General features: G+C 48.9%; 5 protein-coding genes across 7 annotated transcripts; 4 read left to right on the plus strand and 1 right to left on the minus strand.

Moving 5' to 3' along the window:
• The first annotated feature begins 1,726 nt into the window (after positions 1-1,726).
• Positions 1,727-4,538, plus strand: ttc1 (tetratricopeptide repeat domain 1). Its single transcript, XM_055046931.1, has 8 exons — positions 1,727-1,817; positions 2,102-2,462; positions 2,828-2,888; positions 2,987-3,099; positions 3,628-3,664; positions 3,742-3,890; positions 4,077-4,131; positions 4,215-4,538. The coding sequence occupies exons 2-8, from the start codon at positions 2,109-2,111 to the stop codon at positions 4,352-4,354; spliced, it is 909 nt and encodes a 302-aa protein (XP_054902906.1). The 5' UTR covers positions 1,727-1,817; positions 2,102-2,108; the 3' UTR covers positions 4,355-4,538.
• Positions 4,539-4,579: 41 nt separating this feature from the next.
• On the minus strand, positions 4,580-6,440 carry pfdn1 (prefoldin subunit 1). Of its 2 annotated transcripts, none has more exons than XM_055046935.1 (4): positions 6,310-6,440; positions 5,156-5,322; positions 5,001-5,085; positions 4,580-4,704 (listed from the first exon to the last, which is right to left on the minus strand). In XM_055046935.1, exons 1-4 carry the CDS (start codon positions 6,343-6,345, stop codon positions 4,624-4,626), a joined length of 369 nt encoding a protein of 122 aa, XP_054902910.1. In that variant the 5' UTR covers positions 6,346-6,440; the 3' UTR covers positions 4,580-4,623. The 2 variants fall into 2 exon arrangements, with proteins under 2 accessions (XP_054902910.1, XP_054902909.1); XM_055046934.1 differs by having other exon boundaries at positions 4,580-4,707.
• Positions 6,441-7,374: 934 nt separating this feature from the next.
• Positions 7,375-9,934, plus strand: LOC129370753 (deoxycytidine kinase 2-like). The gene is made up of 8 exons (XM_055046932.1): positions 7,375-7,658; positions 8,035-8,153; positions 8,473-8,556; positions 8,698-8,807; positions 9,021-9,168; positions 9,260-9,375; positions 9,450-9,549; positions 9,649-9,934. Exons 1-8 carry the CDS (start codon positions 7,562-7,564, stop codon positions 9,673-9,675), a joined length of 801 nt encoding a protein of 266 aa, XP_054902907.1. The 5' UTR covers positions 7,375-7,561; the 3' UTR covers positions 9,676-9,934.
• A 2,091-nt stretch (positions 9,935-12,025) lies between these two features.
• oatx (organic anion transporter X) lies at positions 12,026-18,875 on the plus strand. 2 transcript variants are annotated; one of them, XM_055046889.1, is made up of 16 exons: positions 12,026-12,127; positions 12,311-12,391; positions 12,469-12,636; positions 13,062-13,135; positions 13,206-13,335; positions 14,711-14,814; positions 14,952-15,106; positions 15,449-15,617; positions 16,223-16,346; positions 16,417-16,532; positions 17,065-17,119; positions 17,200-17,359; positions 17,473-17,581; positions 17,641-17,719; positions 18,021-18,148; positions 18,476-18,875. In XM_055046889.1, exons 2-16 carry the CDS (start codon positions 12,365-12,367, stop codon positions 18,603-18,605), a joined length of 1,728 nt encoding a protein of 575 aa, XP_054902864.1. In that variant the 5' UTR covers positions 12,026-12,127; positions 12,311-12,364; the 3' UTR covers positions 18,606-18,875. The 2 variants fall into 2 exon arrangements, with proteins under 2 accessions (XP_054902864.1, XP_054902865.1); XM_055046890.1 differs by lacking the exons at positions 12,026-12,127; positions 18,476-18,875 and having other exon boundaries at positions 12,153-12,391; positions 17,645-17,719; positions 18,021-18,132.
• Positions 18,876-20,526: 1,651 nt separating this feature from the next.
• pwwp2a (PWWP domain containing 2A) lies at positions 20,527-25,055 on the plus strand. The gene is made up of 2 exons (XM_055046645.1): positions 20,527-21,362; positions 22,504-25,055. The coding sequence occupies exons 1-2, from the start codon at positions 20,551-20,553 to the stop codon at positions 24,098-24,100; spliced, it is 2,409 nt and encodes an 802-aa protein (XP_054902620.1). The 5' UTR covers positions 20,527-20,550; the 3' UTR covers positions 24,101-25,055.
• Positions 25,056-27,394: the final 2,339 nt, after the last annotated feature.

A 27,394-nucleotide genomic window follows, 5' to 3' on the forward strand; every position in this document is an offset into this window, starting at 1 on the left:
CCTTTTTTTTTGGTGTCTGGACAATTTCAAAAACCTCCTAACGGTTGGTTGATATTCCACATTTCACTGCACCGTTACCTCGCAACCCCAGCTGAACCTAGTTTGTCAACTAGCAACCCAGGCAGAGCTCCAGCATATTTGGTCAGCTGGTTTTACTACTTACTGTATGCGCTGCAGAGTGGCTGCTGGAAAAGACAGAAGGTGTTTTGTTGTTGACTCACCATCCAGAAACCAACAAAAATGTGTTCTTGTTGGTTGTGCAGGAGGCTCCACTTCTGGTTTTCAAAGATCTACGGTTGTATAATTGCGCATCTGTTTGCAGCCATTTTCACTTGTGAGTTTAAATGATGAGTTGGGGTTGTGGCCAGCAGCAGCTTATTTGGATTTAAAGTGACAGAAGCACTGAAATAGCTGAAAACAGACAGAACTGAGCAGAACTTCAGTCTCATTATTTAATAATGATTTTGTGCAAAAAATATAATAAAAATGTTTTGCATATCCCATAGATCGATTCTAATTTGTTTTTTATTATAAGGAATCATACTGAGTCACCTTAAAAAGGATCTTTTGGGTTGTTGGTTTGCAGTTTTCTAGGGGGCGCTAGAGAAAAATGAGGTCACGCCCATCAAATGTTGTGATGGATTCCTGTCGGGGAGTGGATGAAGATCCATCCTTATGAGTTTGCAGCAGCTGGGCCCGAAACTGTGGAATTGAGAGCCAAACGTATGGCGATGGCGTTACAGGTCACTTCGCCACGCCGCCACGCCCACCTGCTCCATCGAAGCTGGTCGGGGTTGGAATCCTCAAAACACCAACTTGTCTTCTGTGTCTGGGCACAGTTTCAAGTTGATGAGGTCAAAGGGGTCAGATAGCGACCTTTCACAGTAAAATATTACACTTCCTGTTCTCAGGGGGCGTGGCCTAAGTTATGTCATCATTCGACCATAGGGTATTGTAGGACACCCGATGATGATCAATCACAGTAATTTTGGTGCCTCTTTGAGTTTCTGTGTAGGAGATATAACAGTTTATTTTTTATGGCGAACTTTGCTAACCCCCCCTTCAGCATACTCAAAACCTCACCGTTTTGATAACTTTAGATGGGACATGCCTTATGAACAGACTGACCGAGTTTGAAGCCGATCAATCGAAATCCCTAAGAGGAGTTCGATCAAATACGAAGGCTGTAAACGGCAAAAACGGGGTCAAAATTGGACTTTCAATCCAAAATGGCCGACTTTCTGTCATACTTGCACTATGACATTAATTGTAAATTTTGAGCGTCTTGAGGAGCTCTACAAGTGTACCAAATTTCATGTCTCTAGGATAAAGTAAGTGAATAGCAAAGGGTCCTTTGAAATTTTCTAGGTGGCGCCGTTGAGCCATTTCTCTTGCGATTTTTGCGACAACCTTAAAATATGAAAATTTTAAACAGGCTTAAGGCCTCTGCCAAGTTTGGTGAGTTTTTGAATATGATAAAGCTCCCAAAAAGCCAATTCATTCGGAGGGAGAATCGTAATAATAAACAGTACAGAAACAATAGGCCTTCGCAGCGCTTAGCTGCTCGGGAATAATTAATAGAAAATGGTAACGTTTGTAAAATGATGGACTGGCGACCTGCCCAGAGTGACCCCGCCTCTTGACCCCACTGGAATGAAGGGCGGGGGGAAATTGATGGATGAATGTTTGTACAAATTCATGTCAGTAGGTGGCGATACTGACAACATCAGGTTTCTTGCCAACCGCCATCAGAAAAAAGAAAAAGAAGAACCCGGAAGTGACGTCAGCCCACCCGGCTGTCTGTTTGGGGTTTTCAGGTGAGACGGCGTAAAATCATCTGGTTTTGATATTTAAATCTTTACCTTGCTGCGAGGACGTGACCATGACGTCACTCTGATCAGCATCGCCTCATTCCGCTGACGTCACGGGGTTGGCTTTCCAGCAACAGCGAGCTCAGCAGCTAGCTGTTAGCATGTAGCTGATCTGAGGTCTCCGATCTGCTGTATCACGGGGTCACGCTCAGAATCAAGATGACGATGATGGAGGTTTAGACTGGTTCTGGTGTCTGTCTGACAGAAGGTCAGTGAACGTCTCGTTTCAGCTTCAGGATGAGCAGGCGGGGAGCTCAGAGGGAGGAAGAGGAGGAAGACTTCTACGACTGTCGGGACAGCCTGGAGACGAAGGAGGAAGAGGAGAAGGAGGAAGAGCTCCCGAAAACAGACAGAGTACCGGTGAGAGGAGACGCAGAGAGGGAGCGACGGACAGAGGGAGAAGGGGAGGAAGAGGCGCGTCAGGAGGAAGAGGCGCGTCAGGAGGAAGAGGCGCGTCAGGAGGAAGAGGAGCGTCAGGAGGAAGAGGCGCGACAGGTCCTTCAGGATTCAGATGAAGAAACGTCCAGAGTGGAGTTTGACGATGACTACCTGAGGGAGGTGGAGAAGGAGCTGACGGAGGAGGAGAAGGAGGTAACACCAGTCTCTGCTCCACCCTTCCCAGTTTAATCCAGTTCAAGCTCGTTTACACCAATACTGTGAACTAGTGATGGTGTTAGCACCAATGCCTTAATGCCTTGCAGGATGTTTATAATGTTTTTTATTAGTATTATTTTATGTAATTTCTTTTAAAAGCCTACATTGTTTTTGTATTTTTTTTAATTGAATTTTATTTTGTATTTATCTTGAACATCATTTTAAAGACGCAGCTCAAACAACAATGTCTCATAATTTTTAACCAGTTAAAACCAGTTCAGGTCAGTTCAACACCAGTCTGTGGAGCTTTCAGGCGTCAGGTTCTGGGTGGTAAATCTGAGCTGTGGGTCTTTCTGTTTCAGAGTCGTCGGCAGCAGAGCGTCGCTCTGAAGGAAACGGGAAATGGCCTATTCAAAGCCGGAGGTGAGTTCAGTTGTGTCTACAGTCCGGCCCAGGGTTCAGGTCCTGATATGTTCAGGCGCTTTGTTCCCCTCCGTGTAACTGTGTTTGTGTTCCTGCAGACTGGAAAGAAGCGGAGCTAAGCTACACGCAGGCTTTGGCTCTATGTCCAGTTAGCTGCAGCAGAGAGAGAGCGGTGATGTTCTCCAACCGGGCTGCTGCAAGGCTGCACCTGGTAAGGCTAACGCTATGCTACACCTCATAGGGTGAATGTCATGCTAAGACATTAGCATGACATGCTAATATCATGACAGCATGACATTAGCATGACTGGTAAGGCACATAAACTGCGCTTTACCAGGTGCAGTTTATGCTGCACCTGGTAAGGCTAATGTGATGCTAAAGCTATGCTCCCCTTTTAGGGCTAATGTGATGCTAACACTATGCTACACCTGGTAAGGCTGTAGCATAACACTATGCTACACCTGGTAAGGCTAATGTGATGCTAACGCTATGCTACACCTGGTAAGGCTATCATGATGCTTATGCTATGATGTGCTGCATAGCATAAGTATCACTTGATGCTAACGCTATGCTACCTCACTTAGCTCCTATGTTTTTTTTTTTTAATGTTTTAGATATTGGCCTTTGTTGCTTTGCATCTAGCTAACCCAACTCTCCTGTTAAATAAAGATGCTAAATGTATTAGCATTATGCTAATGGTTTGTACAAGCGGAACACAAACAGCTTTGTGTCTTTTCAGGACCTGAAGGATGAGGCCATCTCAGACTGCAGCAGAGGTGAGTCACCACATCATATTATCACCTTTTAATTTAAATAAGCTAACCAATCAGCACACTGGCTCTGGTTACCATAGCAATAGATCTGGATCCAGAGTATCTGCGGGCGTTACTGAGGAGGGCGGAGCTTTATGAGAAGTCGGAGAAGCTTGATGAAGCTCTGGAGGACTACAAAAAGGTTCTGGAGCAAGATCCGAGCCACAGCGGAGCACGACAGGCCTGCATGGTGAGTTCACTGACCGCTGGGACCAACGAGCACTGAAGTCGGAGCCTCGCAGCTCTGACTCCATGAGGAAAACCGTGTTTCAGATTCTGAACACCAAATTTGATCCAAATCCTCAGTTAAGCTGTCAGTTTAAAGTCCTTTTGTGTCCGTCTCACCTGTCCCACCCTTCACCTGTGTGTCCCCCAGCGGCTGCCTCAGCAGATTCAGGAGCGAAACGAGAAACTGAAGGAGGAGATGATGGGTACGTGCTGCCCTTGAACGCACTGCGTCTGTGCTGTGCACACCTGGTCCCTGAACGTGTCTCTAAACGTGTGTCCTGTCCAGGTAAGCTGAAGGACCTGGGCAACCTGATCCTGCGGCCGTTCGGACTCTCCACCAGCAACTTCCAGGTCAACCAGGACCCATCCAGCGGTTCCTACTCCATCAACTTCGTCCAGAACCCCAATAACAACCACACTGGATGATGTAATCGCGACATCGAACAAACAGATTATCTGAGAATGGTTGAGGTTCCTGGTGAAAGCTGCAGGATACTTCAGGTATCGCAGGACATTGCAACGCCAGATTTCAGACTCAACCAATAAGAAACTTGCTTTCTGATGACATAATCTGCGGTATGAGCTGTTAATAAAGCAAGAAGTGATGCAAGCATGCTTTTGTGACATCATCAAACAGACGGGAAACGGAGCGGAGCTTGATGAGTTTATTATGAGCAGGAAGTGAATCTGATTGGTCAGTGGGCTCGCCGGGACAGGAGCATCTCTCTGATGTTGTCCTCTGCTTCTTTGACGCTGCGCTCCAGGTACACCTTCTTCTGCTGAACACACACAGGTCAGAGGTCAGAGCGGGCCATACAAACACAAACCAGGCTGAGTGTGATGATGTCATGGCTTTGGAAGAACCTGATAGGCTAACAGTAGATCCTTCAATTTCATTTAGAGCAACTTTTAAAAAGCGAGTTTTTGCTTTTTGAGTAAATGATTAAATCTGAACTGCCTCAGGATGACGAAGGTCACAACTCAGTTCTGCAGAACCAGACCTGCCGCGCCAGCTGGACCAGCAGCAGAGCCGAGTTGTGTTCAGGGCGTGCAGTAAATCTCAGCTCTTTACCTCCAGCTCTTTTATCTTGTCGTCGACCGTCTTCTGTTTGTCGGTCAGCAGGTCGTCGATCTCCTCCTTGGACTGCAGGACGAACCTGAAACGGCAGACCGTTACAGATCGTCCTCTCAGCCCACAATGTCATGACTCAGTGGGGGACCACTCACATGCGGCCGACGCCCTCATAGAGCCGCGTGTTGGCGGGGAGCGTGGAGATCTCGGCCTGCGTCAGCTTGGTGTGCTTCTGGACCCGACCGAGCTGCTCGATCTGCAGGTCGGCCAGCTTCACCTTCTGCTGTGTGTCGATCATCTTCACCTGCAGTTCTGAGAAGGCCTGCAACGACAGGAGGCGTCACTCTGAGCTAAAAAAACAAAACAGCCCCATGACAGCCTATGCTCATGATTCCACAATCATGGGCCCTGTCTTTAAATCCCGACTGCATGCTCTGCTGTTCAAATAGGCATTTTCTTTCTTTATTGTTTTTACAATTTTGATTTTTTTTTCCTTTAAAATTTGTTATTTTTATTCTTGTGAGGTGACCTTATGTGCTCTGACAGCGCCTTTTAAATAAAATATGCAATTATTAATATTACAAATGCTTAAACTGTTACAAACAAGGACGTTGCCATGGTTACTGATTCACGTGGTGGCAGACTTCCGGGTATTTAAACTAATTTACATATATATTTATGGGTGGCGACAGGGCGGTCCAGCAGCTGCGCTCTATTTCCCGCGAGTTGGGATTTAAAGAAGGCTCACGGCTTTTACAAATAATTTTTTTGTTGTACGCCGCACATTTCTAAATTTGTCCGTACGCCAAGTTTTAGTGTGAAAACTGCGCAGTCTTTTATGGACTGGTCTCCAGCTGTAATCCTCCCTGAGAGTTGACCCAGGAGGTTTCTGGTCCTGGTACCACGGAACCAGCGTTCGGTTCCAGAAAGAAAGCCGGTGGGAAGCGATGAGTGGTGCGTTCAGGGGACCGTTTTTTCTCCAGGTTCTGACCCTGACAGAGCGGCTGCATCGTGAGGAGAGCGGGGCGGATACACGCAAAGACAAGCGAAAATAATCATAATGATCCGTCCAGAAATAGAAGAGTTCTCCGGGTTCTAAGGAAGGTCGAAACCCGACTGCAGAGGAACCATAAATTTGGGACCGCTCTAACGGAACCCCGAACCTTCCACACTTAGCAATAAATGAGGTTCTGGTTCCGGTAGATGCTGCAGGCTAATTGCTACCTGCTAGCTTTCTGCATGGCCACACCGGAAACAGGTGAGCGCAGAGAGTACCACTTAGTATCAGACAGAACCAGAACCTCTGTACCTTCTTCAGTTCCAGATCCACGGGAGCTGCCATCATGCGCCTCTTCTTCTTCTCGGCTCGCAGCGACGCGGAGGACTTCCGGGTGCGTTACTGCCCCCCAGCGGTGAACGGAGAATGTTCTTGAAACCGAGGCAGAAATCATGTCTGAACACAAAACATGGTCTGGATCTTAAAATTCATTGTGGAAAGAAGTGAGAAGATAATCCAGGAATAATAAAATATTTAGACAATGAAAGGTTTTCAATTACTCTGATTCACTCCTTAAACTGCTTTTATAAAATTTGGCTAATATCGACCATGGTTTGTTAGCGATCAGATCGCCCAGACTGAGCATCTTGGAGATATCAGCAAAATTTAAAGAAGCAGCTTGACCAATCTCATGATGAGGTCATCATCAGACACAATCTAAAGCACAAAGGGGGTGAGGAGCACATTATTTTCCATTACAGTCCCCAGTTCTTAACATTATTTATCTGAATTCCAGTTATATTTGAAAAAATCTCTTAACTATATCGAAACATATGAATATCTGACTGAAAGGGTAATGGAATTGCTCACCAATGCATGTTCATCCTAAACATGCATTGTGACACACACACACACACATATATATATATATTACTCAAAAAAAATAAAGGGAACACTCAAACAGCACAATATAACTCCAAGTAAATTAAACGTCTGGGAAAACTGACTGTCCACTTAGAAAGCAACACTGATTGAAAATCAATATCACCTGCTGTTGTGCAAATGGAATAGACAACAGGTGGAAATTATTTTCATATTTATTTCATTCATTCAGATCTAGTTTGATAAAATTAAAAAGAAGATTTTTTTATTATTTTCAAATACTTAAAAATAAATAAACATAAGCAGCTTGTTATATTGTAGGTCTCCCTGATCAGATATGGTTTACAAAACAAACTCTTAAAACTCTAAAACCCTTCATGTGCCCGGTGGCTCTGTGAAAGAAGAACAAGTATCGTTAAATTCCCTCTGAAAATCATTTAAGACCACACTCCGGTCCGGTAGGTGGCGGTAAGGGCACCTTAATTTGGTTGCCAGCCACCAATAAAGCCAAGAAGAACAAGCAGAAGCCCCGCCCCGGAAGCAGAACTCTGCGAGCGCGGAATTTAATCCGTAAAGTGAGTCGCGCGGTTTTTTACTGTTTCAGCGCGCGCTCGGAGAAAGACCAGCTGGACAGGTAAACATCCGCAGCCTGAAGAAACCCTGCAGAAGTCTCCGGTCAGACATGGCGACTCCTCCGAAGAGGCTCCGCGGAGCTCCGACCGGCTCCCCGCTCTCCGGCTCCCGCAGACACAAGAAGATCTCCATCGAGGGAAACATCGGTGAGTTCTGCCTCGGAACCTCTGGACTCCAGAACAGAACCTGAGCCAACCAGAGCCCGTCCAACCCGCCAGAACCGAAGCACGTGGCAGGAACACAGCGGACCAGCCGCTGGTGGAGGGTCCGGGCCACATGTTGTGTCAACATTTAAGACCTACAGCTCCAGAGACTATGAATTATAAGGCACTTTGACCTCAAGGAGTGAAGCATTTAGCTGCTTCACTCCTTGTGGTCAGCAGCTGAACTGCCAGCTGGATTTATGTTTGTTGGGTTCATGAGGAGAGGAGCTGATTGATGGGTTTTGGTTCAGTGCGTGCTGATAAGCTGATGGATCAGTGCTGATTAGGTTTGTGTGTGTGTGTGTGTGTGTGTGTGCAGCTGCAGGTAAATCCACCTTCGTCCGCCTCCTCCAGGCCTCTTCCTCAGACTGGGAGGTGATCCCAGAACCGATTGGGAAGTGGTGCAACGTTCAAAGCGACGGCGACGACGTCTACCAGGTGAGCAGCCGAGGCAGCCGGTCAGAGGCCGGTCCAGAGTGGGAGGGGCTTCCTGTTGTAGATCTGCAGAGACCAGGATGGACTCTTTGTGATGTTTGATTCGTTTCATGCTGTTGGTTCTACGGAGAAGTTATGAAGAAAGTTAGTCAATCATAAATTCATTAATGGGTTCAAAGGATCAAACAATATGAAGCAGCGGGAAAAAAGTGCAGCTGAAAAACAGAAAGTCACGTTGAAGTTTTGTTATTTTGAAAATATGAAGGCTGAAAATTTCTCCGAACTGATCAGCTAGAGAACCTGACCTTTGACCTCTGTCCAGGAGCTGAGCTCCTCCCAGAAGTGCGGCGGGAACCTCCTGCAGATGCTGTACGACAAGCCGAGCCGCTGGGCCTACACCTTCCAGGTAAGTGCAGCAGACTCCGCTCCCTGAGGCGGCGCCACGTCTCACCTGTGACTGACCTGCGTCTCACCTGTGACTGACCTGCGTCTCACCTGTGACTGACCTGCGTCTCACCTGTGACTGACCTGCGTCTCACCTGTGCAGAGCTACGCCTGCCTCAGCAGAGTCCGGTCTCAGCTTCAGCCTCCATCAGCCAAGCTGCAGCAGGCGGAGAACCCGGTTCAGTTCTACGAGCGCTCCATCTACTCAGACAGGTACCAGACCAAAACCAGAATTCCTCCGGCCGGGTTCGGTTCCTCCGGAACCCAATCTGGATTTTCTAGTCAAACTAGACGAATCAAACTGTTGTGTTTCTGTGGCCGAGTGCAAAAGGTCATCGTCACGGCAGCACCTGTCGGGTTCAGGTCAGGGTTCTGGCTCTGCCCGAGATTCTGACTGAAACCCATTTCCCTGTCCACCTGTCTCAGGTACGTCTTTGCGTCCAACCTGTTTGAGACCGGCAACTTGCTGGACACGGAGTGGAGCGTCTACCAGGACTGGCACACCTGGTTGCTGAACCAGTTTGAGCCTGACATCGCCCTGGACGCCATCATCTATTTGAGAGCCCCCCCGCAGGTAAACGACCTCTCCCTCTCCTCCCCCGCCACGTGACCGGCCCGGTTCTGAGACCGGGTCGGTCACCTGGCCGGTCCTCTGTGTGTTGCAGCGCTGCATGCAGCGCCTGCTGCACCGCGGCCGGCAGGAGGAGCAGGGAATCCCTCTGGAGTATCTGGAGCAGCTGCACTTCAAACACGAGGCGTGGCTCTACGACAGGAACCTCAGGTAACTGAGCACGCTCAGACAGCTGCTGCTGCGTTGAGGGTCAGTGGGATGAAATCATTTTTCTGTGCGTGCAGGCTGGACTTTGAGTACCTCAGTGAACTTCCTGTTCTGGTTCTGGACGTGAACGAAGACTTTCAGAACGATCGGATCAAACAGGAAGACATCGTCGATAAGGTGCTTTTATACCGAAAGTCTGGTGGAGCTTTTATTTTGAAAGTCGAGCACGGCTTTAATTATGAAAGTCTGGTCACATGACATTCATTTGTCCTGCAGGTCAGGGAGTTTCTCAGCATGCTGTGAAGCTCCTCCAATCACCTCACAGAACGTCAACATCAAGGCTTCTGATTGGACAGCAGCTCATTATGATGTCCCCCATTGCGACTTTGTAAACTTTAATTTTTTCTGTGAAAGCACCTCAGTGTGTGTGTATGTGTGTGCGTGTATTTATGCTTCTGGTTTTTTTAATGGCTCTTAAACACTGGAAGTGTTCCCGTTTCCTACATGCTAAGGAGACATTGAACACATCACTTTCTAGATTCTGTAAATAAATGAAATTGGAACCAAACTGCTCTGAGTCTGTTATTGGTTTTGGTTCTGGATGGAGTCGGCGCAGTTCAGAACCCGGCTCTGATTAAGACGCGGATAGATCTTAGAAATCTGAACTTTTTTTTTTTTTGCCTTTTGTGTTTACTAAACTTGTATTTTCTGTTTGTCATGGAAATGTGAAGCTCTCCAGTCAGCGCTCTGATGAACATTTGTCCAAAGTCGGTCGGTCCATCAGTTCTGGTCCTGTGCTGTAACCTAAAGCATTAACAAATTACCGTTGCTAAGATAACTGGGTGAGACTTCCCCCTGGAACCTCCTGACTGGACCTGGATTTAAACTTTCACCAGTACCGGGTTAAAGATCTACAAAAAGCTCAGTCAGCCTGACTCACCAAATCTGACCAGAACCCAGACAGAGCAGTTGTCCTCACACCACCTGGTCCCTCTATGGGCCCCAGACCTCCAGCTCTCTGAAGAGTTGTGGGGCCCACTCTGACTCACCTTAATCAGCAGGTGGAGCAGGGGCTTACCAGATCTTCTAGTTAGCACGCCAGTCTGTCAGGGAGGGTGGTAATGGAAGCAGATCTGAACTGGACCGAGCTGAGCTAGTTGAACACATCATGGAGGAGAGAGGGCACAGCATCTCCATCTGACCTGCTACAATCTGGTATCAAAGATGTGACTGATCCAGTTTCAGAACATTTTCTCACCAGTGAGGTGAGAGCCCCATTTACCTTCTGTCAGGAAGGTGATGGGGAATTTTCCAGAAATGTGAATTTTGGTGGAGAACTTGAGCCAGGATGGGACTTTGACCTGAGACAGGAACAGACTAAAGATCTAAAGACCCAGCCATCAGGAGCACCGTCAGGTTCTTTCTGGGTCAACAGAGCGTCTCGCCTCACGTTACGTCACCTTAAGGATGGAACTGCTTCACTGCACTACATAGGGTGAGGGGGAGTGAGAGCAGCAGAGTTTTGTTAAATTTGTCTCGGTTCAGCTTAGGAGAAGTTTGGAGGAACGTAAAGGTGAGGTGGGCGTGGTAGAGAAAGAACTTCAGGTGAGGTATGACCTAACCCAGGCTGGAGCGGACCGGAGGTCATCTGTCGGTCCATCAGGTTCCCTAAGTTGGACCTCATGTTACTGTCCGGTTCCTGGGTGTCAGCGATCTTTATGAACAGAACACGTTTATATTGTGGTTGTGATGCTCTCATGTGTGTCTGGAAAGGTCATCAGTTCATCACAGAGACAGACAGGATGTACAATCACCTGAGGAGAATTTAGAGACCTCTGCTTCCTCCTGTGGGAGGAAGCTGGAGTACCCAGAGAGAATTCACCATGCAAACTGAGACCCGGGCCAAGTCTCGGAATCGAACCCAGGACCTGGCAGAGAAGCTACCATGAACTGATCATATTCTCAGATGGTAGGGCTAACCCTAACATCTGCAGGCTGTGGCTGGAGCGGCCTGCAGATGGAGACCCAAACCCTTTTTTTATGTTTTGCAAGGAGAACCTGTGAGAAGGACGTCTTTTTTTAACGTTGGAAAGCAGGGGTTGTTACCATGGTTACTGGGACTGGAGCTTTGTGTATATTTATGTATTTGTGGGCGGAACCAGGGTGGTCCATGAGGCACCTGCAGCTCTGCTTCATGCAGATCAGGATGAATGGAGGAACGCAGCACGTCCTCATGCGGGTTCATGCAGCTGAATGTTTCAGGATTCCCTCCAGGCCTTGTGAGGGACGCATGAAAACTCAAACTGTGAACTCTTACGCATGAGGCCCACGCTGAGCTTCCAGCAGCTTCATCGTGTCTCCTCTGCTGCCTCCTGATTGGCTGAGCGGCTCTATGTGACAAACTATGTGACTGACCGCAGATGCTGCGAGGCTCGGCTGACCTGCTGGGATGTTTGTTGTCTGGGACTCAGCTGGACCGAGAGGAGCCCAGCAAGGAGCCGGGTCAGTGAAACAGACGGAGGTGGGGGTGCGGGAAAGGGTATTCTGGACCGACCCAGGTCAGGGCAGCAGGTGGACTTGTGATGCTAGCCATAGGGTCAAAGGTTAACCTTCTGGAGACTCATTGATCTGAGGCAGTTAGCATCAACCAGTGTTGGAATCAGTCCTGTTTTCTTGTCCAATCATTTACGTCCTGCAGTTGTCCTCTGCTGCTCCACTCTGCTCCGTTCTCCAGTCCCCCAGCAGCCTCCAGAAGGTAAGTACAACTAGAAAATCCTCTTTTCTTTTTCTGTAATCCTTCAGGAATTTCCCCAGACTGTTCAGATCTTTCAGGTTTTCGGGTCCCGGGGAGACGGGGTGGAGTGGGGTTTTGGACGGTCTGAGATGTTAGCGGGTAGGCTTTGGGTGGTTGATGAGTTTTGCTGTGACGGATCTGCAGTTCAGACACTGACGTGTCCTGGCCGCTCCGGACAGTCCGCGTCACGTCGCTGGGATGGGCTTCACCGACCTGCTCGACCAGGTGAGTCCGCTGTCATCCTCTGTGGCGCTCCTGTCACCTGATGAGTAACTTTCCTTTTGTCTGGCTGCCATGGTGAGGTGGGCGGCTTTGGCAGGTACCAGTGGATCCATGTGATCCTAATCAGTGTACCTGGTCTGATGACGGCGAGTCAGAACCTGCTCAACAACTTCGTCTCAGGAATCCCGGTCCATCACTGCAAACCAGCGACCAATGAGAGCCTGGATGACCTAATGCGCACGTACCAGGTAACTGTCTCTCCTCCAGGTTCTGGAAGAGCCGCTCAGCCAATCAGGAGATGTCTTTCCACAGGATCACCTTACAAAACCTAGCAGAAAAAATCCAAAAGAAATGATCAAATCAAATGAAAATGTTTCTTCAAACTCAGCAGAGAATCCTCCGGAGTGGATGGAAGATCAATTATTGCTTCGAATGTTTTCGTATATCAGGGCTGAATGAGGTTCAGTTTCATCATCGTTGACTGAAAACGTTTGTGTGGCTGCTGCGTATTTCCACAGCAGGAAAAATTTGCTTATGTTTACACAATCTTAATTTTTTACCTGCATAAAACATTGGAGCACTAATGAGTCATTGAGAGATGATGCAGTCTGGCTGTTTTAATGCAGATCTCTGATTGGCTGTTCTAATGCGGAGCTCTGATTGGCTACTTCAGGTGGACGAGCAGCAGCTGCTGAAGGTCTTCATCCCTCCAGATCCATCAGGAAATAGACTCGACCGCTGCAGGAGGTGAACTGGTTTCTGCCCTTTGTTCTCCTTTGGGGTGACATCTCTGACATCACTTCCTGTGCTAACTCAGGTACGTGGAGCCGCAGTGGCACTTGTTGAGCCTGAACATTTCTCTGAATGCCAGCGAGCTGCAGACCGAAGGATGTGTGGATGGATGGAGCTTTGATCAATCAGAGTTCTCAGCCACCACCGTCTCCGAGGTAACAGCTGTGATTGGCTGATGGAAAGCAGGAGATGATTGGTTTGGATTTAGCCTGCATCTGAATGACAACATTGATAACAACATTAATAGCATTAATAACATTCCTAACTGCATTAATAGCATTAATAACATTGATGATAACATTAATAATATCATTAAATTCAAATTCAAGTACTTTATTAATCCCAAAAGGAAATTAAATGTTGTTGTAGGTTGTGACGGCTGTTGGCAGGACAGATCTCCTGTAACAGTCTGTGTTACAGCAAATCTGAAGAAGCCTCTGACTGAAGACACTCTGAAGAAGAGGATGTCAGGGTTGGCCAGAATTCACTTGGTTTTATGAAAAATCCTTCTTTGCATCGTCATCTATTCAAGTCCCTAGTTCAGGTTCTGATGGCATTCTCACCAACAGACTGATGTTCGATCCAAATCTTGAAGTATCTTGTCTTCCTCCGGTCGCTCTGTTCTTCTTCTAGAGAACTGCATCTCCAATCTATCCAGAAGAACACCAAGGTTTTTATATTCCTTAGCCATTCCCCTGGGTCTCTTCCCAGTAGGACCTGTACTCCTCACCAGGGAGTCTCCATCCTCACCAGATGTGCATCCACCTCAATTGGCTCCATCAATGTGAAGGAGCGGAGGCTCTGCTCTGAGCCCCTCCTGGATGACTGAGCTTCTCTCTCTAAAGGAGAGCCCAGACACCATTTCAGCTGCTTGTATCCGTGACCTTGTCCTTTCGTTCATGGCAAATGGAGAAATCAGATAACCTAATCCTCAGATCTGAAGCTGTGTCCAGGTTACAGGGGGGTGGGGCAGGTGTATGATGGCGTCTCCGTCTCTATGGCAATAAGCAAATTTCAGGGGTTCCTGAAATTTGCTTGTCTACTTCCTCAAATAGGTAAGCAGAACCTGACCAGCTCACATCCATCATGGACTCCATCGTCTGTCAGAGGGAGGAAGAGGAGAATCTGAGACCATCTGTCAAAATGTTACGACTGAAGCCAAACTGGATCCTGCAGTAAGACAATAACTCCATCCAGATGACGCTTCCCTTTTGACTCCTCTGGGATTTCTGGCTCCAGCTGTGGTATTATTTCAGGTTTCACTGCAGAAAGGCAAGAATGAAAGTTTGAAAAAGAAAAAAATGTCAATGAAAGTTCAAAGCTACTCCAACAGGCTGCCACTCTGAGTGGCCCAGCTCTAATTAATAACATTAATACCAACATTAGAATCATTGTTAATAACAGTAACATTAATGACCAAATTTCTAACAACATTGATCACATTAATTCACTTTACGATGATAAATTTCTTCATGTTTCAGAGCTTCTAATGCACCAACCTGACTTTATTTCTCCACCCGTCTGTCTCAGTGGGACCTGGTGTGCTCTCTGCGTCCTCTGAAGCAGATGATTCAGACCATCTATATGGGTGGCGTTTTAACCGGCGCCATTGTGTTTGGTGGCCTGTCGGACAGGTGAGACTCACCCGGTCAGAGTTTCACCTGAGCAATCAGGGCTGGGGGAACCATCAGACATGTTCTAAATACTAAGTCTGAATTCATGTCATTTCTATCAGCCATTGGTCTTTCTTAACGCACTCCTTGTCTCTCAGGTTTGGCAGAAAGTCTGTCCTTATATGGTCATATCTACAGCTGGCTGTGCTTGGCTCTAGCTCCGCCCTCTCTCCTTCATACACCGCCTATTGCATCTTCAGGTTTTTGAGTGGGATGGCCATGTCTGGAATCATCCTCAACGGAGTCTCACTCAGTACACATTTCCCTGTTTACATGTCACCTAACTGGTTACCTGTTTGTCTGCTCAATAAGTTAGCTATAGAGCTTGGAGCTGTAACAACACATTTCCCCAACAGGGGGCATCAAAATGTTTTATGTGAAAGCTTTTTCTGAAGAGCTCTTCTTCTTCTTCATTGAGAGAATGAAAACATATTTTCAATCATTTCCGAGCTGCCCCCTTTTTAAATGTTAGATTACTGGAGAAATCTAATTATTGTCAGAAATATTAACATTCTTTGTTTACGGTTGGATAAAGTAGAACAGCGGCGCTATCTGTGCTCGTCTACTGACCGTCTTCCTTCCTGTGTCTCCTCAGAGGTGGAGTGGATCCCGACCAAAACACGGACAGTAGTGGGAACTCTCACCTCCTTCTTCTTCACCTTTGGTCAGATGATCTTGGCAGGCCTTGCCTATTGGCTGAGAGACTGGAGGAAGCTCCAGCTGGCTGCCTGCGCGCCTCAGTTCCTGTTCTTCGCCTGCAGCTGGTCAGTGAAGCCCGGGCACAGTGAAGCCCTGGGATTCATGGGGGTTAGGGATCACAGGCGCCCACCAAGTGATAAATCCTGTAGATACTCAAGACCACGAGTAAAAACGCTCCTAGCTACTTCTCTTAATAGTCCATACACCAAATGTACCTTCGCAACCAGGATGGAGTTGAGACAGATTCTTCCAACACCAGAACGGAGAAAAACAGGCCGAGACCCAGACCGCTCTGGAGTGCTCATCCCCACGCTAACATAGATGCTAACAGCAACACTCTGCCTTATGGCCGCTCTACGGGGAAATCAATGCCAAGGAAAATGAGAGCCACCCCTGGAATGGCTGATCTGGAAACACCAGCCAATAGTGTGTCCCATAGCACAGAGAGCTCAGCTTCTATAGCTGAAGTTAGAGTGTTTTAGATTTGATCTATTCAGAAATGTGCAAAAATAATTTGGAGTTTCGTTCCATCCAGAAAAAAAAACAAACATGGGTGTAGGAAGGAGGGGGAAGGAAGGGAAAAGGGAGTCCACTGTACCTTCCCATGATTATTCAAGGGTCTGTCCTGTGATTGGTCAGGTGATTGAATGCCTGTGCTGTGATTGGTCAGGTGGTATGCAGAGTCAGCTCGTTGGCTGGTGCTGAACCGTCGGTCTGAGGAAGCCTTAAAGGGTCTCCACAGAGTCGCTCGGATCAATAGGAGACCAGAGGCCATCAACAAACTGACCTTAGAGGTAACCTCTGACTGCATGTACAAGTGTATCTGACCAATGAAAACCTGACTTTGGCACCATGTTTCCACAGGTACTTCACTCCCACATGAGTAAAGAGATTGAGTCGAGCCGTTCAACGTTTACAGCCTTCGATCTGCTGAAGACCAGAAGGATAAGACGCATCTCCATTTGTCTGTCAGCCGTCTGGTGAGAGATTCACCTGCTTTAACCAGTTTGTTGTCTTTAAGTTTCTTCATTCGAAGGAAAAGCGTTCAAAGACCCATCTCACTGAACATTGTTATATAGTCACAGCAAGGAAAATACCCATCCAAAGTCTGCTCTGTTGCCACATGGACCACAGAGACAATGGTTATCCCCACCTCATCGTCCCCATCTTTTGGAGAACCGATAAGGATTTCAGGAGAAACCGCTAATTTTTCTTTGTCAGTCATTCATGAGTGCAGGGTCAAACAAGGGTAATTGCCAGGTTAAAGATTTTGCCCAAGATGTCTTCATGTCTCTTAAACTATCACAGATGTGGAAACATCTAAACCTTATTTGGAAACTTATTTAATGGAAAAACGCATCTCGCAAAAATATAAAAACACAGCAGATATAATCAGTAAATAAATGTGAAAATAGTATCATCAGTTCCATCAAAGATGAAATAAAGCTAAAAACTAAATTTTCTATTACAATCTCAACCTGTCTGGGTGTTTACCTGTGTACCTGTCTGCAGGTTCTCCACCAGTTTTGCCTACTATGGTTTGGCGATGGACCTACAGAAGTTTGGGGTGAGTTCTCTGATTTCTGCTCACCTGTCTTCCTTGTTTCTGGAGTGAACTGGGTTCTGATTGGCTGTGGGCTGTTCCAGGTAAGTATTTACCTGATGCAGATCATCTTTGGAGCCGTAGATATTCCTGCAAAGTTCTTGGCTCTGGGCATGCTCAGTTACCTGGGCAGGCGGGCCACCCAGGTGTCGTGCCTCTTCCTGTCGGCTGTCATCATCTTTGCCAACATCTTTGTCCCCACAGGTACAGAGGTTCTGGTTCTAATATGACCCTAAATCGCTGATTATTTTGTGATGCGTGGTTCTGGTTTTAACCCGGTCTGTTGTCCTGATCTGGGTCTGGTCTCTATTCTGCAGACATGCAGAGCATCAGAACCACCCTAGCCTGTCTGGGTAAAGCCTTCACATCGGCCTCCTTCACCACTGTCTATCTGTACACCGGAGAGCTCTACCCCACTGTCATCAGGTGAGTCCTCATCAGAACCTCTCACCGGGTCAATAGTACATGTCGTGCTGTACTTCCAGGCAGACAGGGATGGGCTTCGTCTCCACGATGGCGAGGATTGGCAGCATGGCGGCGCCTGCAGTTCTGATCCTGGACGAGGTGAGCCCGACGGGAACCAAAATCAGAACTTTCTGGTACATTTTATGGCTGAACAGTCGCTGGTCCGCTTGGACATGGAAGTATTTATTTAGCTTCAGGTCCAGTTGAGATGTAAACATGGTTCGGTTTTGACCAGTTACAAACAGTTTCCAGCTGTTAGGAAACTTAACATCTGGTATTGATGAATTATTGATCATAACGATTCAATTAGAGCGAGGTTAATGTCAAATTTTTTGACCTCCCTGCTTAAACGCATCACATCATCACCGTAGCAACCGAGAGCTGTTCTTCACCTTGCCAGGTGTTTCCTGCACTACCCAGTATGGTCTATGGGGGCGCTGCAGTGGTGGCCAGCGGTTTCGCCTGCTTCCTGCCGGAGACGCTCAACAAGCCGCTGCCCGACACCATAGAGGATGTGGAGAAAAACAGGTGAGCTGTCTGCTGCGGCTCCAGAACTCTTCGGATTCTGACCCGAATCCCAAAACAGAGAGCTGCACCTCAGCTGGTCCTGATGAAACAACGCAAACAGAACAACTCAAAACCTGCTGAGGTATAGATCCCACTGTGGGATCCTGAGGTTAGACCCGGTATCTTGACCCCTGCGATCATGGTTCTGTGGTTCTTTCTTCTGGGTTCTGGGAGGTTTTGATGAAGAGCTTCCAGAGCGCTTCTCCTCCATGACCCTGGAGCTCACTGATCAGTTCTGTCCTCTAATAAATAACCTGATTGGAATCATTAATTATTCTGTGTATCAAGGTCTGGAGGAAGCCGTGGCTCCCACGTGAGAGAGGGCGTGGCTGATGATGACTGGGGCGTGGTCACAAAGGAAGGCGTGGCCTTAAAAGAACTGAATGAGAAAGAGGGGAGTGGCCTCAATGCTCTCTAATCAATCACAGGATGCCACATCACATGGTCTGGACCAATCACAGCAGACCAATTAGACACGTGGACAATTTTAACAGTAAAATTTTTATCTATAATCAATAAGCAGGTGATTGTTTAGAGATGAGAAGAACATGAGCTGACCAGATGATGAATGGAGTTTAATGTCTAGAGTCGATATATTAATAGATTGACTGAAGACACTGATTATTGATCACTGATTACTGTCCGAAGCACTTATTGGCTGCCGTCAATAAACATATTGATGAACTGAGTCTGATCTGTTTCTGTTTCACATGGTTCACAGGTCATGTGTGCTTTAAGAACATTCAGCAGGGATCATGGATCCAAAGGGGCGTGGCCTATTACCCACACAGATCACCATGCATCAGGTGCAGACACCTTCATAGCTTCAATGACAGTTGCTCTCCAGCCTCAGCATCACCATGAAAACATTGTCCTCAGACAGAGCAAAACACTGGATGATCACCTGCTGTGTTTCTTTTGTCTCCCATTAAACTACTAGAAGGGAGACCAAACTGCTCCCCCTGCTGGAGGGTGTGTGACCTGCAGCACCATGTTAGTCCTTGTCTCCCGTTTGTCTCCATGTTTTTGAATTGACTTCAGATTTTTCTGTGCTCTACTTTTATTCCTCGGGATTATTCTAGCTCTGGCCCATTCCCCTTCGCTGTTCTGCTTTTCAGTTGTTTTGTCGTGTTCTTTTTTGTACTATAATAATAATAATAATAATATATTTTTTAAAATACCCATTACATCTTGAGATCTCAAAGGGCTACGTTGTGACACTGAAAGGCATCAGCAGAATTAATAAATCTGTTTTTTCATCAGGTTCTGGTCCATGTGAAGAGAACTGTCCACTTACTGTCTAAGATTACAATAAAGACTTCAGACCCTAAGCTTTGTTTTAAACTGAGCTGCAGTGACCCGGTTCAGGTTCTGTTCAGTCATCATCTGTGTTTTGATCCATTCAGGGTTCATTCCCCTACAGTTTGCTGGTTGACGGCCCAGCTGGAAGTGACATTGAGTGGTGTGGGAGGAGCTTGTTTTCTCAAACAAATTCTCCATCTACCTAGAGCCAGTTTCCAATAGCAATTCACCCCGAAAGACAAACTAACCCGTCCAATGTACAGGAGTACCAAAACGCATCAAACAGATTGAAGTTAACCCTGGTAACGTCACGTTATATCAAGTTCAGGTTACGATGGTGAGAAAACCAGACATTTACTGACTTCATCAAGTGGCAGCAGAAAAATAACTTCCACATAACAGGAATAAAACCTCTTTCCAGAACCTGGATTAGTGCGAGCAAACATCTTCTACAACCAAAGCTTTGAGAAGTCAGATGCTGTCAGAGGAAGCACTGACTTTCTATGAGGGCGAGGTGATACATCAGTGACTCCTCCATTATTGAGAAACAGTGAAGCAGATAAACGATGAGGATGGGAGAACATCTCTGGCTGGAGAACAGAGAATATGTGGATGGTGGCAGCAGTGAGGGAGGAGCCACAACATCTCTGCTCAGATGTATCCAGCCTGATTGCATCAATAACAACTAATAAAGTGGAATATTTTAATATACAAATGAGATACAGATTTATGATTAGCCTGGAGTTCTTTAATCATTTATTTAAGAGATTGTGGCTCACATCAGTCACGTGACCCTGCTTCTGGATCCTAACGGATATTCCCGCCGGAGAGCCGGCGGGTTTCGTAGAGAGAAGCTCCGACCACAGGATGCGCCACCTGTTTCGCCGGCTGACAAACGATGCGAAGTCACAGAGTCTTGCTGAATCAGCCAATCACAGACGTCGCTCTGCCCCGCTGTCATTAACTGACAGGACATCGGACCAATCAGAGCAGCTCTAGCCAAGAGGCCGTGGAGCAGGAGGGCGGGCCTTCATCGCCACTCAGTAGATCAACGGAACAAAATGGCGGCCGTGGCTGCGGAGCCAGGAGCTGCGGTTCCGACCACAACACGGTCCGAGAGTCCGCCGGAACCCGGACCGTACAGCCCCGCACATCACGAGATTCCGGCGGAACCCAGCGACGACCCAGAATCCAGTCCAGGCGGGAACCCAGATAACGGAGAATCCAGGGAGAGCCGCCATGTTGGTCCGGAGCAGAACCCCGGGGCGGGACCGGTTTTACCCGCGACAGACAGAACCATAGAGGATCAGCTGGACCGGAGCGGGACCACAGAGGATGTGTTGAACCGGAGCGGCGTCCACCCGGACCAAACCGCGACCACAGGCCTTTCGAACCTCCCGGTGGACTGCAGCGGTTCTGAGAGAGTCTTTCCCGGACTGCCGAACTCAGACAGTACCAGTACCTATCAAACCATTCCTCTGGACCCGCAACCCCCCGCAGTTTTTCTGCACTCGGTCCCGGACCCCGCTCCGGTCTCTGAGGCCGGATTATCTCTGGCCGAACCGGCAGAACCTACCGAGACCACAGAACTGGACCGGTGCTACACGATTCTGGAGCAGGAGGAGTTGGTACCTGGACCTACGGAGGATTCAGTTTTGAATGAGAACTCAGAACCTGCAAACGGGTTCTGTAAGAGCTCAGCGAGACCGAAGGTCGAGGATAGCTCTGGGTCGGAACCGAGTTCTGTGCTGGACCTGAATCCTGGTACCGAGGTCCGAGTTAGCCTGGAGCACGTGATCGATGACGCGCTGGTGGTGTCGTTCCGGCTGGGGGAGCAGGTCTTCTCTGGGGTTCTGATGGACGTGTCCAAAAGGTACCGATCACACCCACAACACCCACTGCATGTTTCGTACTGTTGTGACCAAAACCCAAATGGGTCAGAACAGAACTTCTGATGCCATGTGGGTTTAAGGTCAGTGGTCAGAACCGACCCGGTTAGTGGTTGGCCCTGATAAGTTCTGATGGTTTCTGACTGGATCCATCCATTCTTCTGTGGAAGACCTGCTTCTTCTCTGGTGTTTTTCCAGCAGTTCTCGCCTCCTCTGACGGAGCTGGTTCTGAAGAGTCAGATCGCCAGCATTGTTTTGGTTCTGGTTTCTACATGGGTTCAAAGTTCCAGAACCTTCGTCAATTGTCCTCAGAACTTTCAAATTGTCTTCACCATCAAATCAACATGGTGTCCGGCTGAGTTTTGGGGCACGATGGATGTTTTTGTGCGCCAGAGGCAGAACCTCTACAGCAGGGGTCTCCCAGTCCAGACCTCAAGGGCTACCATCCTGCAACTTCTAGATGGATCTCTGCTCCAAAATGTCTGAATTTCCTCAGCAGCGTTCATTCAGCTGTGCGATAGGCTGGGAACAATCAGGTCATTTGATCCAGGTGTGTTTGAGCAGAGATGCATCTAAAAGTTGTATTATGTAGCCCTTGAGGACTGGACTGGGAGAGGTTGGTCTCCCAGCTCAACCAGCTTGGTTGAGGAGAGACTGGTTGAGGTCGGCCATGTATGTGTGGGTCAGAAAAGTTTGGTAGGTAGTTCATTGATCATGAAAGAAATTATTTGGCCCATTCATACAGACAATACAATTAAAGAGCCACTAGATAAAAATGAAGTATTGAAAAACAAATGTCAACATGATTTCACCCAATTTCCCCCGACCTGGGTGGTTCTAGTTGGGTTCTTCTGATCCAGCGCTGCAGGAATTGTCGTTGGGTTAGGGTTGACCCTTCAGACCAGCTGATGACTCAGCAGGTTTGGTTCAGAAGTTCTGGCACAAAAACAACCGGATTGGAAGTGAGCTGAGCCAGAACCATTCAGACTCTCCAAAGCGTGGTGTTGCTATCTGTGTCAGTTGAGAGGGGGCTCTGACCTGGTTCTGATCCGGTCGATTCTATTGATCAGATGTTCTGATACCAGCCGTTGTTCTGGTTCTAACAGTACCGCCCTGTCTCTGTAGGTTCGGACCTTTCGGGATTCCTGTCACCGTGTTTCCCAGACGAGACGACCGCTGCCGTCCCGCGGTGACTCAGCAGACAGCCGCCGCTAGCGACGGGCCGCGTACCGAGCTGGACGAGGCAGCCGCCCCCCAGCCATGCGGCCCCAAGCCACCGCCGCTGTTCCAGGAGGGGGCGCCGTACCCACCGCCCCTGTTCATCAGGGACACCTACCAGCAGGCCTTACCTCAGCCGCCGCCTCGCAAAATCAAGAGGCCGAAGCGGCGCTACCGCAGCGAGGAGCCCACCTCCATCATGAACGCCATCAAGCTCCGTCCCCGCCAGGTGCTCTGTGACAAGTGCAAAGGTGTGGTGACATCAGGCGGCCATCGGGAGGCGCGACGGGGGGAGGAGGCGACGCGACGGCGCCGGCCAGCGGATGCTCCCATGTCCTCAGAGTTGAAGCGTCTGAAGATGGACGACCAGTCGGGGCGCAGTGCCGACAAGCGGTCGTCAGGGATACAGGGGTCGCAGTCCTCACGTCGCGTCCTGAGAGGTGTGGACTCGTCCTCTTCCTCGACGGCAGCATCCGGCCGGATGCGCATGCAACTGAACTCTAAGAAGGTTTTGACCCCGGCACCAGAACGGCCCGACGCCCGCAAGGTCCTCCAGAAGTTGACTCCGCACCGCCGGCCCAAAGAGCAGAACCAGGACTGTGGCAAGGCTGTGACCCGGGCCGCGGCGCTGCAGAACCACGGCCAGAAGGTCCACTTCACCCGACGCTTGCAGAACCCGGGCGGTGCCACCGTCCCTGCACCGCTGCCACCCAGAATGCGCCTCAAACCTCAAAGGTATCGTACCGATGACCCGGCGCCGAGCTCCGCCTCTGAGGCGTCGCCCCGACCCGCTGCAAGCCCCACCCCCTCGCCGCCAGCTCCTCCCACCCCGCCCCCGGCTGCTGTCGCCATTGAAACGAGTGACGGAGAGGCGCAGGAAGGAGCTGGCTGGCAGGAGGCGGAGCCTCCCCTGCCGTCCTCCTGCTCCCTAGACTCCTCCCACTCAGAGTGCAGCTCCACAGAGACCTTTGACCTCCCGCCCCCCGGGGACCCGCCCTCCTCTTCCTCTGCCCCTCTCCCAGCCCCACCCTCCTCTTTCGTTCCTCTGTGCACCCCGCTGGCGGGCGAGGACGAGGAGGACGGCGACCCGAAGCGCCGCAGGAAGTCGTCCACGTCCTCCTCCTCTTCGTCTTCGTCGTCCGTCTTCTCCAAGTCCGTATCCAAGTGTCTGCTACCAGATGGCCGCACCGTGTGCGTCGGCGACATCGTCTGGGCCAAGATCTACGGCTTCCCCTGGTGGCCGGCACGCGTGCTGGGCATCACGGTGGCGCGCCGCGGCGACACGGGGCTGGCGGTGCGGCAGGAGGCGCGGGTCTCCTGGTTCGGCTCGCCCACCACTTCCTTCCTGCCGCTGGCGCAGCTCTCGCCTTTCCTCGAGACGTTCCAGTCGCGCTTTGACAAGAAGAGGAAGGGGCCGTACCGCCGCGCCATTGCTGAGGCCGCTAGCGCCGCCAAGCAGCTGACGCCCGAGGTCCGTGCGCTGCTCACGCAGTTCGAGACGTAGCATAGGCCCCGCCCCTATTACACTGGCCCCACCTCTTTCATTCACTGGGAGGAGCCAACCCAGACTAATAAAGACTGTTTCCTGTGTGGAGAGGAGGGGAGGAGCCTCAGAGGGCAGGGGGGGTGCTTAAACTTCCACCTGATCAGGTGGCAGCATTTCAGCCTGCTGATGTCATTATTTATCTGGAGATTCAGAGCGATGATTGGCTCACCAGGCTGACATCATGATGACATCACTCCTACCTGACTTGTTGTAAACACTAACCTCTCATCAGGCTCCGTAATGGTGAGGTCATCGATCAAAATGGCTGACAGTTTTATTTTTGTATCTTTCGATGACTCTCTTTCACCCCCTTCAGGTCTTATTGGGGCTTGAAATGCTGACACACTGACATCACTTCCTGTTGAGTTTGACTGAAAATATTTGTACTTTATTTTGAAGTTCTGTTTAGACATTTAACTGTGAAATTGAGTGTGGTCCAAACTGAGGCTGGGGTCCAGAACATGGTCGGGAGTCGCACACTCCGGTCCCTAGTGTGCTTACATCATCGCAGCTGCGTTTGATTGGCTCAAATAGTCAGTTCAGTTCATTGGTAAACTGGCTATAATCTGGCTCCCAACTGGTTCCCAGTAAGGTGAGTTCCAGTAAACAGGAAGTAGTTTTAGCCAATCAGATTGTCCGATGTAGGTCTTGGATCCTCCTGGTTTATGTTCAGAGACGTTTGGATGTCTCACTCCTTCTGTGTTTGGAGCCCTGAGCCTGAGTTCATGGACCCGGGACAAGTGGGACAGGTAGGACACACTGACTGTTAGCCAGAAGAGGATGATGAAGGTGGATCTTCTCTCTGCTGTGACTGTCGGACTCTTTTTACCGTCTGTTTGCAGATCAGAGACTCTGACCAGTGTACATGTCTTTCTGTTTGAATCTGTTAATAAACTGTCCAACTGCTCTTTAACCATCGTGGGCGTCATCATTTCCGCGGGCGCCATTACTTCCGTGGGCGCCGTTACGTTCCCCTCTGTTTGACTGCCGGTGCCTTGCTCATGGGCACGCCTCAGACTTTCTCACCTGCAAACAGATGTTTGGTAAACTGGTCTGCGGAGCGGCTTCAGAGCGGGAGAGTCCCAGCAGGCACTGGCTGAATCAGTCTGTAGAAAGTATTCACGCCCCTTCCGGAAGGGTTTCAGATCATCAACACGTTTTGGCATCAACCTGAGGAATGAGCAGGTTTCCTGTGTGGAAAAGTATTCACAACCTGAACGCAGTAACTGGTCCTATCAAGTGTTTCCAATGGGGACGAGTTTCTGCCGTCACTGGGTGAACTCTGACCCCACTTAACTCTGACTTACTCTTTTGCAAGAGTAAGTCATTTTTGCAAGAGTAAGTCAAGTAAACCAGTGGGGCTTTACTTCAGACACTGGAGGGTTTTCCATATTTTGTCAATTCCAGTAACAGATGATCAATTTTGTTCCTCAGCGATGCAGTTTATCTGTTTGAGGTTAGCTGTTAGCGGTTAGCTTTCATGTGCTTTGCAGGTTTTGCGGATCTTCTGGAAATCTTGTGGCCTACTTTCTGTTGTCAGGCAGATTCTGTGACTCTGGGTTTGCGGAGGTCAGACTGGTTAACCGAAACTCAGGTCCGAGTTTTTCCTTCAAGGATGAAATTATGATGTAAAAACTTTCAGCTTTTAGTCAGGTTGTTTTTGTCTGAGATGAGTTGATGATCTGAAACAGCAGCGAAGCTCACACCTGTGTCAGTGGGGGGAGTTTATTGTGTGACCTGAGCACAAGATGGAGAGCAGCTTTGCCTTTAGGAAGCACCTAGTTCAGACCAAGCCAATAATCAATGAATTGATGATGTGGATAAAGTGTAAACAGCCTTTCTGTGTCTCTGCAGCGCGCCGCTGAAGAGCTGCTGACGCTGGAGGCCGGCTTCACGCAGGGGGCGGGGTCTGAACACACATGGACATCAATAATCAATATTTAAGGCAGAGTTTATATTTATGAAGAAAAATCAATGTATTGATCTTACTGCTGTGTTTTCATGGATACTAGGTACAGGTTATAGGTTCTTGCGTCCTTCAATCAGAACTTGATCAGTTGATCAACTCGGCTCGGCCCCTGACGGAGAGTTTCCTCACCTGCAGACGCCATCTTCAGTTGGAACCAGCAGGTGAGGCTCCGCCCCCGACCCCTCACCTTGGGAGTGGCTCCAGGTGAAGCGGTGGGCCGGCCGAGCGGCGGCTCTGCTGCACAGGTCAGAAAAAAAACGATCCATTCTGATCCATTTTCAGGCAAACGTGAAAAAGTGACAAGTTTTTGTTTGGTTTTGAATCGGATACAAGTGATCAAAATGTCGGACCAGATGTGATTCTCATCTTTATTGATCGGGTTAACGTGACCTGGAAATCTCTCTGCGTGAAATACCAGAGGTTTAGTGACACTCTGGAGGCGCTGGGGCCAAACATGGACCCGGCATGGACAACAGCGGTCGGAAACAGCCAGACGTTTCCTTCTTGTTGCGGCTGTTGGACTTCCTGCTGTGGCTAAGGGACTTCCTGCTGCAGCTGAGGTACTTCCTGCAGCGGCTGAGGGATTTCCTGTTGCGGCTGTGGGACTTCCTGTTGCGGCTGAGGGACTTCCTGCTGCGGCTGAGGGGCTTCCTGCTGTGGCTGAGGGACTTCCTACTCAGAAATGAGCTGCAGAACATCAGCAGAGAAGAAGACGTCGGATGCTGGGGTTGGGTTGAAGTCAACAACATCTGTGATGTACTGGGAACCAGTCTGGGAATCAGTTTGGCAGGACCTTCCCTCATTCCCCGGAATGATACGGAAAGCTCTGCTGAACAGGGAAACTGCCTGATCCTGTTCCTCTCAGTGTCTGGTTCTGATTGGACGCTTGAGGTCACGTGACCAGAGAGTTTCTTCCTCATTCATGTCCTCATCCTTGCAATCCGGTTCTACTTGTTGTTTTCATCTCATTTCAGTCTCGCGATGGTTCCCTTGGTCCAGTTTGCTTGTGCCTATTCCGTTCCTTTTCTCTGGTATGGTTGAATCCGGTCCGTTCTGATCCAGTCCGGTCAGGTTTCTGTCCTCCAGCTCCTTCTCTGGAGGCAAAGCGCTGGTGAACAGGTTCTCTAGCAGCTGATTCTCCCAGTGACTTGTCAGATCTGCCCAGTTCCTGGTCCAGTCAAAGTATTTCAGGGGGAACTAATAAATGTAATCGGTCAGAGTGGATATTTAAACTGGTTTGGTCTGAAATGGTTTCAATGTCTGAATTTATTTCAATATTATCT

Source organism: Poeciliopsis prolifica, unplaced genomic scaffold (assembly GCF_027474105.1).
Source record: "Poeciliopsis prolifica strain line A6 unplaced genomic scaffold, Auburn_PproV2 SCAFFOLD024, whole genome shotgun sequence".
Classification (NCBI taxonomy): Eukaryota; Metazoa; Chordata; class Actinopteri; order Cyprinodontiformes; family Poeciliidae; genus Poeciliopsis; species Poeciliopsis prolifica.